This window comes from Tamandua tetradactyla, chromosome 19 (assembly GCF_023851605.1).
Source record: "Tamandua tetradactyla isolate mTamTet1 chromosome 19, mTamTet1.pri, whole genome shotgun sequence".
NCBI classification, from domain to species: domain Eukaryota; kingdom Metazoa; phylum Chordata; class Mammalia; order Pilosa; family Myrmecophagidae; genus Tamandua; species Tamandua tetradactyla.
This window is the reverse complement of record NC_135345.1, coordinates 69,520,367-69,543,100: the sequence shown is the minus strand read 5'-3', so window position 1 is coordinate 69,543,100 and position 22,734 is coordinate 69,520,367. Positions and strand designations below refer to the sequence as shown.

Here is a 22,734-nt window from a genome sequence, read left to right as displayed (position 1 = left end):
GCATCCTCTTGCTGATGATTTAATTTGGAAATTTTTATTGCCTTAGAACAGTAAATTTTTAACCTAATAATTTCCCTTTGTAAAAGCCAATCCATTTCTGTTATATTGCATTCTGGCAGCTTTAGCAAACCAAAACAGATTTTGGTACCAGAGAGGTGGGGTACTGCAATTTGCAAATACCAAAGTGCTAGAACAGCTTTATAAATGTGTAAGGGGAAGATTCTGGAAGAATTGTGAGATGCTTGATAGAGAAGGCCTAGATCATTTTGAAGAGACTCTTGGTAGAAATGTGAACTCTAAAGATACTTCCAATGAGGCTTTAGACAGAAATAAGGAGTGTGTTTTTGCCAACTGGAAAGAAAGCAATCCTTGTTTTAAAGTGGCACAGAACTTGAGAAAATTGAGTCTTGATGCTGGATGGAAGGTGGAATTTGAAAGTGACAAGCTGGTATATCTAGCTGAGGAAATTTCCAAACTGAATATGGAAAATTAAGCCTGGCTTCTTCTTGTAGTTTATGGGAAAATGTGACAGGAAAGGAAAGGAAAGCTGAGAACTCAACTCTTAGATACAATGAGACCAGAAATTGATGGTCTGGAAAATTCTGGGCTTTGAGAAATTGAGACCCCAGAGAATTGTGCCCCATGTGAGAATTTAACCAAATATGGAAAAAATAAAAAATCAGCCACTTCAGAAAGAGCCAGGATTGGAGATGGAGTTATCCAAGGAGGGTTTGTAGAAAGCTCTACTGTCTGATGATTTTGACCCCCATATGCTGCACGGCAAGCCAATATTTGTGTGTGTGTGTGTGTGTGTGTGTGTGAGATCTGTATGGATGAATCACTGCCAATATGAACTTAAAGGGACAGAAAAGGGACAGATAAAAGGAAAAATAACTTCAAACGAATGGAAGCTAAGGTCTGGAGCCAGGAAATCTTGGGTCAGGAGAGTGGACCCCCTGATTCATGCAAAGAGTGTGTGTTTGCCCCAGACACAGAAGGCATATGGAAAAGTGTTGCTTCCTCAGGCCTCAGAGAGGGTGTATCACATTCCCCAGGGATTGGGGGAAGCCTGGATACCATCCCACTGTTCTGAAGAGGTTGATGTGTGCCCCAGAGATGGCAGAATCCGGGTACCACCCAGATGCTTAAGGAGGGTTGGCCTGAAAACATGATGGTCTCCCCAGCAGTCCCCAATGTTGCAACCTTCACCCTTGTGTTTAGAGAAAGAAGGCCCACTGTGTAAGCCCTTAGAGAGGATTGGACTACTGCTATCTCAGGCCCTGAGGATAAAACATCATTCTATAAATGACTCTCAGACTATGAAATCTAATGGAGCTTGCCCTTCAGGCTTTTGGAATTGTTTGGGTCCAATGACTCCTATTGTCCTTCCAATTTCTCCCTATGGACGTAGAAACGTTTATGCTATAACTGTCCCTCATTTGTATATGTGCAGTAAATAACTTGTTCTAAGGTCACAGGTCCACAGTCAGAAGATAATTTTGGCTTAGGGTAGAGCATGCCTGTAGCTAACTTTGATGAGATTTTTACTTTCTGACTTTGTAGCATATTTGTATCATTATTGAAATGGTTTAAGTCTTTTGTAATATTGTGATGGAATGAATGTATTTTGTGTATGGAAAAAAAATGTCTTTTTTGGGTCCAGAAAGTGGAGTGTGCTGGTTCAAAACTGTTATGTTGTCCCAGATAATTCATGTTCTTCTAATCCAATCATGTAGGGGCATGCCTATTATTGGGTGGGACCATTTGATTAGGTTGTTGCCATGGAGATGTGACCCTGCCCATTCAAAGTGGATCTTAATCTGCTTACTGGAGCCCTGTAAGAGGGAGATATTTTGGGAAAAAACACAGACACTTGGAGAAAGTAAAATGCCCTGGGAGATGTTAAGCTAAGCAATGAAATCCAGAGTTTTCCCCAGAGAAGCTGAGAAAGGACCCACCATTGCTTAAAGGAATAAAATGCCCCAGAAGATACCAGAAGAACCCATGGGAGCTGAAAGAGCCATTTTGAAACCAACCCAGGAGAGAAGAGACCAGCAGATGTCACCATGTGCCTTTCCATGTGTCAGAGAAATCCTGCATGCCATTGGCCTTTAAGTGAAGATATCCTCTTATTGATACCTTAATTTGGACATTTTCATTGCCTTAGAGCTGTACATTTATAACTTAATAAATCCCCTTTGTAAAGTAAAAAAAAAGAAATACACTAGAGACATACAACAGATACGAATAGGCAGAAGAAAGAATTAATGAACTAGAAGACAGGACAATTAAAATCATATAGTCAAAAAAAATAGAGAAAATAGGAAAAAAGAAGTGAGTGAGGCCTAAGGGACATGCAGAACTACATGAAGTGCATCAACATATACATTGTGGAATCCCCAGAAGGAGAAGACAAAGGAAAATGAGCAGAAAGAGTAGTTGAAGATATAATAGCTGAACATTTTATAACTCTTATGAAAGACAAATATACATGTGTAAGAAGCACAATTTATTCTGTGCAAGATAAACCCTAATAAACCTACTCCAAGACACATCCTGATCAAAATGTCAAAGGCCAAAGATAAAGGGAGAATTCTGAGAGCAGCAAGAGAATAATAATTCATCACCTATAAGGGATCCTCAATAAGACTAAGTGCCAATTTTTCATCAGTAACCATGGAGGTGAGAGGTGTAGTGTTGTGACATATTTAAAGTACTGAAAGATAAAAGTTGTCAGTCAAAAATTCCTTATCTGGCAAAACTGTCCTTTAAAATGAGGGAGAGTTTAAGACATTCACAGATAAATAAAAACAGAGAGTTTTTGAGATAGATAACAAAAAAATTGCTATACAAGAAATGCTAAAGGAGTTCTTCAGTTTGAAAAAAGAATAGAAGGAAGATTCTGGGAGCAGCATGAATAAGATTTACTGTAAAGGTAATTGCATGAATAAAGGTAAAACCCAATAGCACTTTATCTTCAGTATATAATTCTAATCTTTCTTTCCTATAAGATTTACAATAAAATTAAATAAGATATAATTATATCTCCTTGTATTGGTCACACAAAATATAAAAAGGTAAGGTTGACAAAAACAACTTAAGGAGGAGAAATAAAAGGCTATCATAGCACAGACTGTGGAAGCTATTGAAGCTGTTATCTTTTCAAATAGTAGGTAATAGACTTGGGTTTTTATTACAAACCCGAGGGTAGCCATAAAGAAAGTATTTTAAACATATAAAGAAACAGAATAAAAATGGGATCAATCAGTTCCATAACAAAAGATCAACTATACACAAAATGAGACTGCAATAAAGGAAAAAAGAGGCAAAAATGATATGAAATATAAAACCAAAGGACAAGATGGCTAAAGTAAGTTCCTGCTTCATTAATAACACTGAATGTGAATGGATTATACTCCGCAATCAAAACGCATAGATAGGAAGGACAGATTTTTTAAAAACATGATCCAACCACATATTGTTTAAAAGGACTCATCTTAGACTCAAAAACATAAAGAGGTTGAAAGTGAAAGGGTGGGTAAAAATGTTCCATGACAATAGTAACCAAAAGACAATTGAGGCAATATTGAACAAAAAAAAAAAGCTTTAAGTAAAAAAAAAAAAAAAAACACCTGTTACAGGAGACAAATAGGGTTACTGTATACTGATTGTGTTGGTTTTACAGACGTATGTACCTAGGAAAAACATGTTCTTAAATTCAATCTCTTCCTCGTGGGTGTAAACTCAGTCTAATTAGAAACTTTCGGTGAGTTACTTGAGTTAAGAAGATGGGGCTCACTTCAGTCAGGATGGATCTTAGTCCTGTTAGTGGAATCCTTTAGAAGTGGAATGAAATTCAGCCAGACAGAGAGAGAAAGTGACAGGAAGAGAGAGGCTGGGCATTACAGAACCTGGAAGAGAAGGGAGAGACCAGTAGAAAACACCATGTGCCTTGCCATATGGCAGAGGATCCAAGGCTGACAGCCAGCCCCAGAATGCTGGTCTTCAGGGACAAAGCATCATCCTGCAGACTTGGTTTGGACTTTCTTTCAGCTTCAAAACTATAAGCTAATAAGTCCCCAATGTTTAAGCCAGCCCATTGTAAGGCATTTGTTTGCACAACCTGGGAAATGAAAACACTGATAAATGTCTTAAAATCAACATGAATAAGTAATAATCATTAACACTTCTGCACCTAATCACACTGTCCAAAAAATATAAGGCAAATGCAGACAAAACTGAAGAGGGAAATAAATAGTTGAAGACTTCAATATACCACTTCCATCAATAGCTAAAAATCAAAACAGAAGCTTAAAAGGAAATGGAAAACTTGAATACCATTAAAAGGAAATGGAGAATTTGAATAATAAGATAAATAAACTAGAATCAGAAGACATATACAGAACACTGTACCCCAAAACAGCAATATATACATTCTCCTCAAGTGCACATAGATAATTCTTCAGAATAAACATATTAGGTCACAAAACAAGTCTCAATAAATTCTAAGATTGAAATTAAAAAAGGAATTTCTCAGATCATAATGGAATAAAGATAGAAATTAATAACAGACAGAGACTTGAAAAATTCAAAAACGTGGAAGTAAAAAAAAAATGCACCTTAATCAATAGGTCAAAGAAGAAATCACAAGGAAAACCATAAAATGTCTTTAGGTAATTGAAAATCAGAACACAATGCATCAAAAGTTATGGCAAATAGTGAAGGCAGTGCTCACAATAAAATTTATAATCCTAAATGCTTATTTTTAAAAATAAGAAAAAGGAATTACTGTAAACTGTAAGTGGGGAATTCATAAGCCTCTAGCAAACACAAGCCCAGGAGAAGAAATGGGTTTTGGATTAGGCTCCACACAGGCTTAGATAAATCAAAGAGAATCCCGCACTTTTCAGTTACCTCAGGCTGATCTTCTTGATTGGAGACCATCAGCCAAAGCAGAAATTTGTGCTTATCTCCTTATAAGAGAGTTAAGCTCTACAGAAACCTTCAGCTAAAGCAGAGCCAAACTGCAAAGACAGTGAAAACAGTTTTTAGCCTTGATTTGTCTGTTCTGATTGGCCCCTGGCATTCTAGAAAATCTGTCATATCAAAAGCTGGATACACAGTCAAGTGATGGCCCAGGGACTAACTCCTCCAGTTAAAATAGTAACATGTATAGTGTGTAACAAGGTATTACAGACAGATAAACAGAAAATGATGGCCCAGTCGAAGAAACAGGGCAGAAATCCAGGATCTACCAATGAAGAGGACAAGACTTGCCAGAGACTTTAAAAGAATGATCTTCAGATAGATGAAAGAGAGGGGTGAGGGGTATGGTATGTATGATCTTTTTTTTTTCTGTTATCATTTTATTTCTTTTTCTGTTGTCTTTTTATTTCTTTTTCTAAATCGATGTAAATGTTCTAAGAAATGATGAATATACAACTATGTGATGATATTGAGAATTGCTGATTGTATATGTAGAATGGAATGATATGTTAATATTTTTGTTTGTTGCTAATTTTTTTAATTAATAAATAAATAAAAATTTTTTTAAAGAATGATCTTCAAAGTAAAAAACATTGCTAAAAGAAACCAAAGACCTAAATAAATGGAAGTACTGTTGCAGGTGATGGGTTTTAGTTATTAGTACAAGTATAAGGATGTTCCTTCATGAATTATAACAAATGTATGCCACTAATACAAGATATTGATAGCAGGGTATACAGGGAAAATATGCCTAATGTAAACTGTGGATGACAGTTAATAGTACTATTTTAATAATCTTTCATCAACTGTAACAAAGGTAACCTCTGTTAATAAAATAATGCAATTATAAAAAGTGTTATCAGTGCAAAATTTTAGTAGTAGCGTAGTATATGGGAAACCATGATTTTTATGCATGACTTTCCTGTAAACCCACTACTTCTCAAATAAATTTTTAAAAAGGAAAAAAAAGAATGATCTTCAGTATGCTCAAGGAGATAAAGGTGTAGAGAAAGAACTAAAGGATATGAGGAAAACAATGAATGAACAACTTGAGAATTTCTCCCGAGAAATATTGGAATTGCAGAACACAATAATTGAGATGAAAAATACCCTAGGTAGTTTCAATAGCCAATTAGAGGTGGCAGAACAAAGAATCAATGAACATGAAGACAAGGAAATAACTCAAGTTGAGGAGAACACAATTTTAAAAATTAAAAATAATAAACAAACCCTAAGAGACTTGTGGGACACCATCTAGCATACCAACATACATATTAAGAATGTGATTATATAAGGGCAACATGATGGATCCTTGTGGTGATGGAATGTTCTGTACCTTAATTGTATTGCTGTCGATATCATGGTATATCAAAATGTTAGCATTGGAGGAAACTAGATAAAGGGAATGAATTGTTCTCTGCATTTTTTTACATCTCCACGTGAATGTAGAAATGTCTTAAAACAAAATGTTTAATAAATAAATAAATAAAATTTATTCACTTAGGTAGGACATTTTATAGAACTTACCCAGTAGCTTTAACAAGTAAGTGCTATGAAGAAAAAAAAGTGGGCTATAGAAGCTGTTCTACAATAAAAGAGACTTAACAGATACAAAAAAAATTAATGTAATGTGTAAATTTTTATTGGTTCCTGCTTCAAACAAACTTTAAATGAAATTTTAGGGACTTATAGAGATATTTGAATATGAACTTGCTGTTAGAGGATATTAACAAATTATTGGTAATCTCATTAGGTATGCTAATGGTCATATTAAAATGCTTTTATGCTTTTTAAAAGACAGAGACCGAATTCTTTAGAGTTGATGTCATGGTGCAATTACTATAAAATACTTCAGGAAAATAGAGGAAGTACATGTGGCAAAAATTATTAGTTCTTAAACCCATGTGATGGGTCTAAAATAAAATTTCTCCTGATTCCAGTTGTTCCACTGTGTATAGTCCCATTTCTTTGCTCCTCTTTCCAGCAAAACTGCCTTTAAATGTGGTCAATAGTCATTGTCTCCAGTTGTCTGTTCTCCTTAAAATCCTCCCTAACCAGTCTCCTATCCCTTCCTCTTCTAAAATTTCTCTCATCAATGTCACTAACTACCCCTATGATGCTAAATCCATTGGTCAATTTTCAGTGATCATTTGCTCATCTTATTTGAGTAATTAGCAACATCAGACACAGTTGAGCCCCTCCCTCAATCTTGATTCATGGACGCAGACTTTCTCTCGGCTTTCCTATTACCTCACTGGTCATCTATTTCTTGGTCTCTTTTGATGGTCTTCCTCTTCTCCCTAATCTCTTGATGTTGGAATTACCCACTGATCATATCTTAGTCTTTTTTATCTACATTTAGTCTCATGATCTCAACCAGTCCCAGAACCTAATCAATATATTAATGAATCTGAAATATTTATCTCCAGTCCATATCTCTTTCCCACATTGTGTATCCAACTGACATCTCTACTTGGATGCCAATCAAGCATCTCAGATATAACAAAAGGGAACTCATAGTCAGAGCTCCACAATGAGATCCATCAACAGCCTTCCCCATCTCAATTCATGGCAGCTCCATCCTTCAAGTTCTAAAGCTAAAGACCTTAAAACCATCCTTGGCTCCTCTTCTCTCACATTCTACTTCCAATCTATCAGGAAAACTTGGCAGCACTATACTAAAAGTATATACAAACTTCTGCTTCTTTTCATTGTTTGATTGTTCCAAGCCAATATCATCTTGTGCTTGGCTTATTTTAACCATTCCTATCTTGTTGCTCTCTTTCCAAACTTGCATCCTGCAGTATATTCTCCACAAAACTAGCCAAGTAATCCTATTAAGATCTTAGGTTAGATCAACATACTCCTCTGTTTAAAGCCCTCCAATGCTCCCCATTTCACACAAAGGAAAAGCCAAAATTCTTACCATGAACCACATTGACCTATGTGATTTGGGCCCTAAGTACTTCTTTTACTACACTTCCCCTTATTTCTTGCTCCAGCTGCACTGGCCCCCTAACATATCAGGTATGCTCCTACCTTAGGACTTTTGTCTAGTTGTTCTCTTTTCCTGGAACATTTCACATGGTTAACTGCCTCACCTGTTTCAAGTCTGACCATTTTAACTTTTCAGTAGGTGTAACTAACCAGTACCTTTAAAATAGCATCATGCAACCATCATTATCTCACAGTCCCCTCTACATGTTTAATCTTCTTTACCTAGCTCTTCTTTTCTTCCTCAGTCCTTAATATCTCTTTTTTGGTTAAATAATTGATTTACTTATTACAGTTTTTGTTTGTTTACTGTCTGCCCTCAGTGAAATGCAAGCTCCATAAAGGAAGAGATCTTTGTGCCTAGAACAGTGTCTAGCACATAGTAGGATACCTATAAACATTTGCTGAATGAACAAATTAATCTTGGTTTTATTATTACCATTATTACTTATATGCAATGAAAATTAGACAGAACAAATATTGTATTCACTAATTCTACATCTGTTTTCCAAGCTCAGCAGTCCACTGAATCCAGTTAATGTAAAATAATACTTTTATACTTAATTCCAAACCCATATTTATTTCTGAGAAAGTCCTATGTCATGCTCATATTAACACTTGCACTTTTCGTCCTTTTTTGCTCAGCAGAAGACAGTCAAACACAAAAATGAAACTTACAAGATGTGGAAAGATTACTCTGGGTATCTTAATGATGGTGATTGCCGCAATAGTAATTGGAGTCCTTGTTTATTTTATTGCTTATGGTAAGTATTCATTATGTCTGGCTTTCCAGTCTCATGAGCTTGTTGATCCCATTATTTGAAAAGTCAAGAATTTTAAGAGTGTAGGAAGGAAAGGAATCAAACGAAATTTCTTGGCAGAAAAAATTTCTTATGATAACTAACATCTATTGAAAACTTTGTTTTTTAATGGCTTTTAGCTTAGGGTATTCTAAGAACAGAAATACAGTGTACTCCATTTGTTCTCTCTGAGAAATATTTAGGTGCTTAGAATACATTGATCAATAAAGTAGCCAAAATCCCTACCATTGCTGAATTTATAAAGGAAATAAGTAAATGGACAAATAAATATAAAAGCATAACATTTGAGATTCTAAGATAAGATTTCTTACTCCAAAGTCTATGTTCTTTATTCTATAGCAATATTTCTATCCTTTTATAAGAGTCTACCAATGAAGTATAATATTCCCTAAAGTTGAGGGATGAAAGCAAAAAGAATAGTCAGCACAAATTTTTCTACATCTTTGGCATAAAAATTTTAAAAAGTTATAAGATCTTTGAGTTTGATTTTTATTAAAAGCAATTCTCTTGTCACATTCTATGTACCCTTGTATTTCCTTTCACCTAATGTTTCCTAACCTTTTCAAGGATGGGGATCTTTTAATAAGGAAAAAAAATTTTACACATTCCCATAAGTGAATAATTACTCTGTTGATTAAGAAAATACATAAAGACAAACAAGTACTGTAAATTACTAATACTTTTAAGTTAACTTGTATTTATTTACATCTATCTGTGTTTGAAAAACAGTAACACATGCATGTACTAGAATCATTGTTTATTAAGACTACAAGAACACATACTTGGTGTATATATAAATGTTTTTACCCTGAATGCTTTTCTGCTGCCATCATGACCCCATTGAATATAATCCTTGACTCACAGGCTCACTACTGCTTTAAAACATAACAGTATTTTCTGAAAAAATAATCACATTTAGAAAAGAGACTGGTTAAATGAACATCCAATTCAATTTATAAGGGGAAATAATTTGCATATAGGTAAATAAAGAGGGTTGTACACAGTAGGAGTAAAGAGGCTGTCACCCTGGGAACTAAATGTTTATGAACATCTCTGCTCCATCTTCCATATATGTCCTTCCATGGACACAGGCTGATTATATGAGCACCATCTTTATGAGATTATAATACTAGCTGTTGCCACTCCAAGTCAAGGTCACTGCCAAACCATCATACCATACATCCATAAACTTTGAATAAGAGGTGCCCACTCACATGATAGACCCAGAACATACTGTCTTTCATCAAGGGTATATAAGTGGATGAAGATGTCAGCTTTGGAGCAGTGTGTTCTATAATTTCTCATCCCATCACAACAACTCCAAAATGTGAACAGTAGATATGTTTTTACTTTTACCTGTAGCTGAGAAATTAATGTTAAAAAAAAAAACAACAAACAGTATGACCCTAAAACAACCCTTGCAGATCAAGGAACACAGATTCTGACTCACACCTGAAATATCTAAAAGGCAAGACTGTTGGTGTTTATCCAGCAGAGTTTTATCAACAAGAGCATGTTGGCAAATAATGCTTTGTTGTGTCCTATTGTCCAGGTATAGACCACACAACAAAGAGGCCCATCATCTTAAATCCTGTTCAAGAAGCCACCTGAAGGGATGGGCAGAGCTCAGATTAAAGAATGGGAATCATCTCCAACTGCCTGAGGGTTAAGGAAGGAATAAACTCTAGCTTGAATGAAGATACATTTGTCCTTGTCAAAAACTGTATTTGAGACATTTATAACAATGCACAGAAGGGAGAGTTAAAAGTTCAAAAGTACCCAGAAGGGAGTTAGTTTTAAATGTCTACCAAATCCAGAGAGTGTCAAAGCTATATGCCAAATTCTTAATCATTCAAGTTAACACTTTCCTCTTCCTATCTTCCACTTTCCTCTCCAAACCTGGAGGGATCCAAATAAAGTTAATTAAGAAAGGAAGAACCACAGAATTGGGTAAGTAAAGAATTTGGGGAGGGAAGAAACCCCAACTTTAAATCAAGCTCAAATTTTGATTATTAATAAGGCATTTATTTTAATTTTTGAATTGATATCATGGTTTATAATTTACAGTGATCATATGACTTTCGATTACTATATGTTTAAAAGCAAAAGTACATTATAATTATATCCCATAAAACACACTTGTTGAAATAATAATTTTTATGTGTGCATGTGTGTGCATGTAATCACCATATTCATTGTATCCTAAAGCAATCCTATACAGTAGGCCTAGAAGGAAAAATTCATGTGAAAATGAGTATGAGATCTTAAAATTTAAGATCTCACCCTGGAGTTAGTCATAGTAATACCTATTTCACAGTAATTCTGAACTTCAGTTTCCTTTAAAAACTTACAAAAGGAAGAAAAAACATCCAGCATTAAGTATTTCTTCATCAGAATAATAAAGCAAGTTTTCTGTAAGTCATGGAAAATCTATAAAAATTAGATTAGAACCTTGAGACTGTGCAAAGTTCTTTGATAGTGGCTTCTCAATTTCTAGATTTTATTTCCTCATCTCTTTAAAAATCATTGAAGACTTGCCATCAGAAAGATCTTTTTAAACCACTAAATGAATGATTTTGTCACTAAATGAACAAAATCTCAAGTTAATTAACTGAATTGTATACTTTTTAACCAGATGACTTGTCATCACACAGAGGCAGCCTATGATGTTCTTCTTTTGTAAATTAAAAGCTATCAACATCCTTTTAAATTTTTCTGGTTTATTATCCAAGACTCCAAATCTGAAAGCGACTAGCCATGTCCTCAAAATAATTCCTTTTTCATTACAGCCAGTAATTAAACAAGGGACAGCTAGACAAAACAAATCAAAGAATACATTTTTCCTCCTAGTCATTTTTTTTCTGCTTTATATGACCCTATATTATAATGATGTTTCTATTTTACTAACTTTTTAAGAGAGATAATAAGTACTGTGCAAATAATAAGGTGGGAGAAAGAATAAGGTTATCTGAAACTGTACACAGATTCCACTTCAGCATTCACTGGGTAGCTACTATACGCTTAGTGGCAGGTACTAGACCAGGTGCTATGATAGGGATAAAATTATCCTACAGTGGTACAATTTGTGCCTTTTAACTGAACAGGAGCAATCCAAAATAAAAGCTATATTTTCCTAGGAGTGACCTATTATGTATAGGTTTTGATCAGTGGGATGAAAGGAAAGTGGAATGTGCAACTTCTGACCTGTTTCCCTACTGGGAAAGGACCTGATCTTCTATTCTGTTCAACCTCCCTGCTGGCAAAGCCACCTTGAACATTGAGGTAACCTTGGCAATAGAGGCTGTTTAAGTTTGTAAGCTGCCAGAATGCAATATACCAGTAATGGAACAGCTTTTAAAAAGGGATTTTAATAAGTTACAAGTTTACAGTTCTAAGAAACTGAAAGTGTCCAAATTAAGGCAACCAATAAGAGGTTACCTTCACTCAAGAAAAGCTGATCAGTCTGGACCACCTCTGTCAGCTGGGAAGTCATGTGACTGGCATCAGCTGGTCCCTTGCTCCTGGGTCCCATTGTTTTCAGCCTCTATTCCTATAGCGGTTCTTCACTTTTCTTCTCCACAGGAGACACAAAATGTCACTCTGGTCCATCACTCGGAGTAGGGACTTATGGAGGTTGGGTGATTGATAGAGTTTTAACTCAGGTCTATCTCACAGTGGGTCCAGTGGGGTCCTGGACCCATTCTGTGGTTATTTCCCCATTTCCAGAATACATAATCGGAATCAACACACTCAGCAACTGGCAGAATCCCCACATTGGTTCTCTGGCTCATGGAGTATTATGGTAGGAAAGGCCAAGTGCAAGCCACTAGAACTGCCCCTACCTAGCAAAATAATGAATCAGAAGCAATACTGGATTCTTGAGGGGATTGAAGAGATTGGTCCTACTCAAGGACTTGAAGAACTCAGGGGTGGTGATTCCCATCACATCCCCATTCAACTCTCCTATGTGGCCTGTGTAGAAAACAGCTGGGTCTTGAGGATGACAGTAGATTATGGTAGACTTAACCAGGTGGTGACTCCAATTGCAGCTCCTGCTCCAGATGTAGTACCATTGCTTAAGTAAATCAACACATCGCCTGATACCTGGTTTGCATCTATTGATCTGGCAAATGCTTTTTTCTCAATAGCTGTGAGTAAGGACCACCAGAAAGAGTTTGCATTCAACTGGAAAGGCCAACAGTATACCTTCACTGTTCTGCATCAGGGGTATGTCAACTCTCCAGCCCTATGTCACAATCTTGTCTACAGGAACCTTGATCATTTCTCCTTCCCACAAGACATCACACTTGTGTTAGTTTACAAGCTGCTGAAATGCAATGTACCAGAACTGGAATGGCTCTTTTTTTGGAATGGATTTTTAAAAGGGGAATTTAATAGTTACAAGTTTACAGTTTTAAGCCTATAAAAATGTCAAACTAAGGAATTCAAGGGAAGAAAACTTAGTTCAAAGAAAGTTGATGTGTCAGGAAAACTTCTGTCATGAGGCTGGCATCTGCTGGTCCCTTGCTCCTGGGCTCCATTGCTTTCAGCCTCTTCCTGTGGAGGTTCCTCACTTTGCCTCTCCACAACTGCCCTTCATCTTTTGGCTTCCCTTGGCTCTCTCCAAGTTTTGGCTTGCTTAACATGTCATGGTGATGTCTTCTGGGCTTAAGCATCTCCAAACATCCATTTGTCTGTTCTGCAAGTTTCAGTATCTGTATTCTCTGCTCTGAAGTTTCTGTCAGCTCTGTCATTTCCATCAGCTCTGACTCTCTCCAAAATGTTTCCTCTTTTATAGGATTCCAGTAAACTAATCAAGACCCACCTGGGATGGGTGGAGTCACATCTCTAACAAATCAAAGGTCACATCTCTTTGGAGATATTTGAAAAAGTTTCCAACTTATAGTATTGAATCAGGATTGAAAGAAATGACTGCCCCTGCAAGATTGACTCAGTTTTAGAACATGGCTTTTGGGGGGTACATAATATTTTCAAACTGGCACACCAGAGAATGATGACTTCAGAAGAGGAAGGTTTTAATACTCAAGTGGATAAGATGACCCATCTTGTGGATACAAGTCATCCTCTTTCCTCAGCAACTCCTGCCATTGCCCAATGGGTTCATGAACAAAGTGGGCATGGTGGTAGGGGGATGAAGGTTATGCATGGGCTCAACAACATGGACTTCCACTCACCAAGGCTTACCTGGCTATGGCCACTGCTGAGTGCCCAATCTGCCAGCAGCAGAGACCCACACTAAGTCCCCGATATGGCACCATTCCCTGAGGTGATCAGCCTGCTACTTAGTGACAGGTTGTTTACACTGTACCGCTCCCATCAGGAAAGGAGCAGTGATTTGTTCTAACTGGAAGAGATGCATACTCAAGATATGAGCTTGCCTTCCTTGCATGCAATGCATCCGCAAAAACTACCATCCATGTATTTATGGAATGCCATATCCATTGTTATGGTATTCCACACAGTGTTGCTTCTGATCAAGGAACCCACTTCACAGCAAATGAAGTGCAGGAATGGGCATATGCTCATGGAATTCTCTGGTCTTACCATGTTCCCCATCATCCAGAGGCAACTGCTTTGATAAAACAGTCAAGTGGCCTTTTGAAGAGACAATTATGGTGCCAACTAGATGGCAATACCTTGCAGGGCTGGGGCAATGTTCTCCAGGAGGCTGTGTATGTTCTGAATTAGTATTCACTCTATGGTGCTGTTTCTCCCATAGCAAGGATTCATGGGTCCAGGAATCAAGGGATGGAAATGGAAGTGGCACCACTCATTATAACCCCTAGTGATCCACTAGGAAATTTTTTGCTTCCTTTCCCTGAATCCACAAGCTCTGCTGGCCTACAGGTCTTACTTACAAAAGGAGGAGTGCTCTTACGAGGGAACACAGCAATGATTTCATTGAACTGGAAGTTAAGACTGCCACCTGGCCACTTTGTGCTTCTCATGCACTGAATCAACAGGCATGAATTGGGATTATAGTTCTGCCTGAGGCAATTTATCCTGACTCTCAAGGGAAGTAGGACTGCAACTACACAATTGAGGTAAAGAAGAGTTTTCCCGGAATATAGGAGATCCTCTAGGGCGTCTCTTAATACCACCATGCTCTGTGATTAAAGTCAATGGAAAATTGCCACAACCCAATACAGGCAGGATTACTAATGGCCCAGAAACATCAGGAATCAAACTTCAGGTCACTGCACCTGGCAAAGAACCAAAGCCAGCAGAAGTGCTTGTTGAGGGTAAAGGAAACATAGAATAGGTAGTAGAAGAAGGTAGTGATAAATGTGAATTACAAGCATGTAACCAGTTACAGAAATGAGGACTGGGATTGTATTACAAGTGTCTTTTGTATTTGTATTTGTACATAAGCAAATATCTTATTTTCTTCTTATCATATGTCATAAGTAGTACTTTCATGTTATAATATTAATTATTTTCACAATGTTTTGGTAACATCACCACATCCATTACCAAGACATTTCCATTGTTCCAAATAGAAACCCTGTACATTTTTGTGGGAAGTGAGGTGAGGACATGGGCAGGCTCCAGGAAGTGAACCCGGATCTCCAGCATGGCAAGCAAGAATTCTACCACTGAGTAGCCTTTGCACTGCCCCGAAACCCTGTATATTTTAAACCTTAACTTACCATTCCCTATCCCCAACCCATACTCTGATAACCTCTATTCTAGATCTGGACTCCATGAATTTGCTTATTCTAATTATTTGAAATTGGTGAGTTCATACAATATGTCCTTTTGTGTCTTGTTTATTTCACTTGATATGATGTCCCCAAGGTTCATCAAAGTTGTTTCATGTATCAGGACTTCATTCCTCTTTACAGCTGAATAATATTCCATTGTATGTATTACACCTCATTTAGTTTATCAACCAATCAGTTGATAGACACTTGCATTGCTTCCATCATTTGGCAATTATGAATAATTCTATTAATTTTATAGTGGAATTATCTGTTCAAGTCCCTCTTTTCAATTTTTGGGGTTTATACTTAGCAGTATAGTTGCCAAGTCATATGGCAATTCTATACATAACATTTGGAGGAACCACAAAATTATCTTCTGCAGGAGCTGCATCATTTCACATTACCACCAGCAATGAATAATAGGTATAGGTGTTCCTATTTCTCTGCACCTCTCCAAAACTTGTAATTTTCTGTTTTACTTTAATAGCAGTAATTCTACTGTGTGTGAAATAGTATCTCAATATGGTTTTGATTTACACTTCTCTGATGAGTAATGATGTTGCGCTTCTCTTCATGTGCTTTTTAATCGTTTGTAAATCTTCTTTGGCAAAATATCTATCAAGGTTTTTGGGCATTTTTTATTAGGTTGTTTGATTTTTTGTTGTTAAATTGAAGAATTTCCTTAAATACTCTGAATCTTAACTCTTTATCAGATATGTGGTTTCCAAACATTTTCTCCTGTTGTTTAAATTGTCACCTTACTTTCATGATAAAGTCCTTTTGGTTTTAAGTTTTGATGAGATTCCATACATCTATTTTGCTGTTGATGTTGCTTATGCTTTAATGTAAAATCTAAAAAAACAATTGCTTAACACAATTGAAGATGCACTCCTATGTTTTCTTCCATGACCTTTTTGTTTTAATTTCTGACTTTTATATAGATCTTTGATCCACTTTGAGTTGAATTTTATAAAATGCAAGAGGTAAGGGTCCTCCTTTTCCTTTGCAAATGGAAAATTCCATTTGCAAAGAAACTATTCTCTCAAAATTGAGGGCTCTTTACCCCCTTGTCAAAAATCAGTTGACCAGGGTGCATAGGTGGTTCGGTGGTTAGAATGTCTGCAGTCCATGTGGGAGACTCAGGCTTGATTCCCAGACCATGCACACCACCCCCCAAAAAAAATCAGCTGACCAATCCTCGCCTGCCATGCTGGAGACCAGGGTTCAATTCCTGGTGTCTGCCCATGCAAAAAAAAAAATCTGTTGACCATGAATGTGAGGGTTGATGTCTAAATTCTCAGGAGGGAATTTAACACTATTTAGTCTTCCAATCCATGAACATGGAATGTCCTTCCATTTATTTATCGTCTTTGATTCCTTTAAGTAATGCAATGTTTTTTGTGTGTATGTCCATCATTGGTTAGATCTATTCCTATATGTTTTATTCTTTTGGTTGCTATTTTTAATGGATTTTTTTCTTTATTTCTACTTTTGATCATTCATTACTTGTGTCTAGATGCTCTACTGATTTTTGCATGTTGATCTTGTACCCTGCCACTACGTTGAATATATTTATTAGCTCTGGGAGCCTTGTTTTGTATTTTTCAGGATATTCTGTATATAAGATCATGCTATCTGCAAATAGGGAAAGTTTTAAATCTTCCCTTCCACTTACATGCCCTTTATTTCTTTCTCTTAACTAATTGCTCTGGTAAGAACTTCCAGTACTGTGTTGAAAAACATTGGTAATGGTGGGCATTTTGTTTTGTTCCTGATCATAGAGGTAAGCTATCAGTCTTTCCTCATTAAATTGGATAGCTATGGATTTTTCATATATGTCTTACCTCATTGAGGAAATTTCACTCTATTCCTAGTGTTCTAAGAAATTTTATCAAGAAAATGTTCTGGATTTTGTCAAATACTTTTCCTGCAGCAATTGAGATCATCATATGTTTTTGTCCTTTATTCTGTAATGTGATGTATTACATTAACTAACTTTCTTATGTTGAACCACCCATGCATATGAGAGATAAATTCCACTTATTCATAGTTTATAATTCTTTTTATGTGCTATTGGATTCAGTTTTATAGAATTTTGTCGAGGATTTTTGCACCTATATTCAAAATAGAAATTAGTCTGTAGTTTTCTTGCTCATAGTAATTTTATCTGGGTTTGATATGAGAATAAGTTTGGCCTCATAGAATGAATTAGGGAGTGTTCCCTCCTCTTCAATTTTTGGAAGAATCTGAGCAGGATTGATATTAATTCTTCTTGGAATGATTGGTAAAATTCCCTTATGAAGCTCTCTGTTCCTGGACTTTTCCTTGTTGGGAGGTTTTGTTAAAAAAAAAAAAAAAGGAAAAGGACTATGCCTTTTTGCATCATATAGCTGTTTTTTCCTAAAATTTTTTCACTTCCTATAGTTAATAATTTTCATGATCTGCATTTCCTTTGTGTCTTCAAGGTGTTGTTTCCTTCTCTTGAAATATTTCTTCAAAGGCCTATGTTTTATTTTTGTTTTTCCATTTGTTCTTTTTTATTTTATGCAATTTTATTGATATAAGATTTATATATCAACATAAATATATTTTATATATTTATATGATTTATTTATATCATATAAATCTTCAAAGTATACAATAAATGGCTCAGATTATCATCATACAGTAGTGTGTTCATCAACAATAATCAATTTTAGAACACTTTCATTACTCAAAAAAATAACACCCAAAATATCCCATACTCCATATCACCCCATTAATTATTTATTGTTTTTTTCCTTGTTTTCTTACTCTTCTACCCAAACACTGGATAAAGACAATGTCAATCACAAAGTTTTCACACAATCACATAGTCATACCATAATAGTTACATAGTTATACAATCATCTTCAAGAATCAATGCTGCTGGATTACAGCTCACCAGTTTCAGGCACTTACCTCTAAATACTCAAATATACCAAAAACTGAAATAGGATATCTACATAATACATACAAATAAACTCCAGAATGACTTCTTGACTCTATTTGAAATCTCTCAGCCACTGAATCTTTATTTTGTTTTATATCCCTTTCTCCTTTTGATCAAGAAGTCTTTCTCAGTCTATGATGCTAGGGACAGACTCTTCCCTAGAAATCATATCCCACATTGCCAGAGAGATTTAACCCCTGGAAGTCATGTCTCTATAGGGGGGAAGAGAACTGAATGCATTTGTGAAGTTGGCTTTAGAAAAAGAGGTCACATCTGAGCAATAAAGGAGGTTCTCTGAGGATGACTCTTCAGCATAATCATAAGAAATCTTAGCTTCTCCTGTGCATGAGTAAGTTTCATAAAGACAGGCCCTGACATCAGAATGCTTGGCCTATCAAATTGGTAGTCCTCAATTCTTGTGAGAATATCAGGTCTTCCCTAGATGAGGAAGTTTAATATTTCCATATTTTCCCCAGTCCCTCAATGGGACTTCACAAATACTTTTTTATCTTCTGCTCAGATTAGTCTGGGAGTATCAGAGCATCACACTAACCTGTAAAAACCAATAAGATCTAACTACCTATTCAAGATTTTGTGTGATTACAGTGTTTGAATAATCTGACCATATAAGTTAAATTAGATAATGTGCTACAGAAAATATAAGTTTAGCACTAAATAAACATCTTTTCCTTTAGTCTTATACAGAAGTTGAAATTTTAAAATACAGTCAATATCATCTTTTAGCCTTTACTTTCATATATCTTAGTCCTAACCAGATTGACTCCATTCACATCTCTATATGAAGTCTGACCTATATTTCAGGGTTTTTAAAAAATTGCTGTATAGGGTAATGTTGACTTTCATAGCTACAGAAGCCTAGCTCTGAGTCTCAGGTGTCACAGAGATACTCAAAGTTCTATGGAATGACTAGGTTATATATAAAAAGCTCAGCACTCAGGATTTAGAAACAACATTTACAAAAGCTGTAGGAGCTAACAATCTAGGAATTTTACAGTAAGCCTTCCCTTAATAACCTAGGCTATCAAATTCAATTCTCAGTGTTTGCACATTTTAGTTAATCAATAGTAATGAGGTTTTCCAATATCTGCCTTTTCATTTCTGGGTTTTTTCATTCAACTTAATGTCCCCAAATTTCATTCACCTAGTTTCATGCTGCACAACTTCATTCCTTCTTGGAGCTGCTCAACACTCCCTATGTATACACTACAGTTCACCTTTCCATTCATCCATCAATGTTCACGTAGACAGCCTCCATCCATTGTAAATCATGAATATTGCCACCATAAGCACCAATGCAAAATGTTCATCAGTGACTTTGCTTTCAGTTTGTCCAAGTATATGCCATATGGCAACCTACATTTAGCATCCTGTGGAACTAACTCACTGCCTTCCAAAGGGGTTTCACCATTCTACTTCCCTACCTACAGTGAATAGATATATCTCTCTTGACATTTTCTCCAGAACTCATATATTTCTGAGTTTTTAAGCAGTTTTTTCAAACACCTAAACAATCAATGGTTCCAGGTATAATCACATAGTTATGCATTCAACACCACAACATATGTGAGGACATTTCCTTTTCTTCTGCAAAGAAAGAAGAGGGAAAAAATGAAGGCTAAAAAATAAAAATAAATGAAGTAAGTAAGAGAAACAAAAACAACCCCAAGAATCCCACATTCATCCCTTATATCCCCCTCTTATTGACATTTACCTTTGGCATATTGCCTTTGTTACATTTAACAAAAGCATATTACAATATCACTACTAACCAAGACCTTAGTTTGCATTGATTGTATTTTTTCCATATCCCATCCTTTTTTCAACATCCTGCATGTTGATATTCATTTGTTCTCCTTCAAGTAAAAAATTATTATATTTGTACACTTAATCACCATCATTGATCACTCTAGGTTTTGTTAAGTTATGCAATCCCAGTCTCTATCTTCTATCTTCTTTCTATCATACATGCCCCTAGTCTTCCTCTTTCAACCATACTCATTCAGCTTTGTTCGGTGTACTTGTAATATTGTGCTACCATCAGATAGCATTGTGCTACCATCAGATATTAATCTTGTGCTCTTCATTTCTGGATTTTTACAATCTTGTTGAACACTGTGCACTCTTTCAACATCAAATGCCCAATCTCTACCCTCTTTCTATCTCTGATAATCTGTGTTCTCAACATTAACTTTCAAGGTTTTCTCATTAATGTTAGTTCAAATTAGACCATACTGTATTTGTCCTTCTGTTTCTGGCTAATTTCACTTAACATAGTGACTTCAGATTTCATCCACTTGTTGCATGCATCATGACTTATTACGATATAAATATATATCTCTTCTTTTTTTCTCTTTTTACCCTCACTGATAGAGTTCATTTCTACTCTCTCCAGACCTCTCTCTCCTGTCTTTTATTATCTGCCTGTAGTAATCCCTTTAATATTTTCTGTAGAAGTTTTTTTTAGTCACAAACTCTCTCCGTGTGTTTGTCTGAAAATATGCTAAACTCTCCCTCATTTTTGAAGGTCAATTTTGCCAGATATAGAATTCTTGACTAGCAATTTTTCTCTTTCAATATCTCAGTTATAGCATACCACCATTTTCTCACCCCCATGCTTTCTGCTGAGAAATTCTCACATGGTCTTATTGAGCTTCCCTTATATGTGATGTATCACTTTTCTCTTGCTGCTTTCAGAATTCTCTCTTTGTCTTTGACATTTGGCAATCTAATTAATTAGCATCTTGGAGTAGGTCTATTAGGATCATCCCATTTTTGTTTGGGATACACTGAACTTACTGAATATGTATTTATATATCTTTCACAAGAGATGAGAAATTTTCAGTGATTATTTCCTCCAGTATTCTTTCATCCCCACTCCCTTTTCTTCTCCTTCTTGAACACTCATAACATTTATAGTCATGCGCTTCATGTTGTCTTTCAATTCCCTGATGGCCTTGCTCCTATTCTTCCATTCATTTCCCTATCCATTCTTTTGTGTGTGGGATTTCAGATGTCCTGGACTCTAATTCACTAATCCTCTTACCTACCTCTTCAAAACTGCTGCTGTAAGTCTCCATTATGTCTTTCATCTCTTCTACTGTGCCTTTCATTCCCACCAGTTCTGCTATTTGCTTTTTCAAGCTTCATTTCATGCCAAATGTCTTCTTTATATCCTTCACCTATTTAAATTGATTTAGCATGCTTGTTTGGAAATCATTAATTAGTTGTTTCAACTCCCGTATCTCCTTTAAAATGTTAGTTTGTTCCTTTGACTGGGCCTTATCTTTGTTTTTCCTAGCATGACTTGTCATTTTTTACTGACATCTAGGCATCTGATTTCCTTGATTATTTTTCTGGAGGTTGTTTTCACTCTTGTACCTGGGGTTTTCTTGTTGGTTTGCTTTGTTCTCTATCTGTTCTTTGGCATTCAGTTCAATTTTTTCTAGACCTTAAGAAGAGCATTTGTTTAACTGGTTTCAATTTTTCAGCTCTTGTGTTTGTTTCTTGTCCTGCCTATATGGACCCTTTTTTGTGGGGGGGAAGGTCTCCTCAGATATGATCATCTCGAATCACATTTTTCAAGACAAGGCAGGCCCATGTCTCAGGAGGATGGTGCAGTCAATATTAAGTTTCTCTGAGCATAAGATTCAGTAGTTGGTCTGACATTCCTGTGGAACCTCTAGACTCTGTATTTATTCTATCCCGCCCAGCAGGTGGTGTTTGTCAACCCTCAGCTCCCCACCAGTGAAAATGGTATGGAGTCTTTAATTCTTAACCTGCCAGGGGGATAATTGAGACAGAAGCTGAGGTGGAAGGCAAGCTTAAGCTGTTTCTGATTCCAAGCCCCTGGGGTCTGAATTCTCTGAAAGAGGGCTGCCACTTGATCTGGACCCTGTCCACCATTCTTAGTGAATACACACCCCTTAGGGAATTATCTCCTTCATTTGACTTGTATTTTGTCTCCCAGACCTATCTTAACTCCAACCTTGCCTGTGTCAGCATTGACAATTGAAAATGCCTGATGCTTTCTCTGTTAAACTACTTAAAATTCTTAAAAAAAAAAAAAAAAAAAAGGAAGAAAAAGTAAAGAATAGAGAGGAAAAATAAAATCCCTTTTCAGAGCCAGTCTCTGACCAAGGTTCACCAGTACATTATTCTGAGCCCAGCCAACTTCAAAATCCTCCTTTTTTTCTTGGTCAGCTCTGGCTTCGATGTG

The 22,734-nt window shown here is 36.2% G+C and overlaps 1 protein-coding gene across 1 annotated transcript in view; it reads left to right on the top strand.

Annotated features, from left to right (window-relative positions):
- LOC143663413 (transmembrane protease serine 11C-like) overlaps positions 1–22,734 on the top strand; it is an 82,144-nt gene that overhangs the window by 7,572 nt on the left and 51,838 nt on the right. Inside the window, exon 2 of the mRNA XM_077137091.1 lies at positions 8,626–8,744. Within this exon, the coding sequence (XP_076993206.1) occupies positions 8,626–8,744 (119 nt within the window). The remainder of the gene's footprint in view (positions 1–8,625; positions 8,745–22,734) is intronic.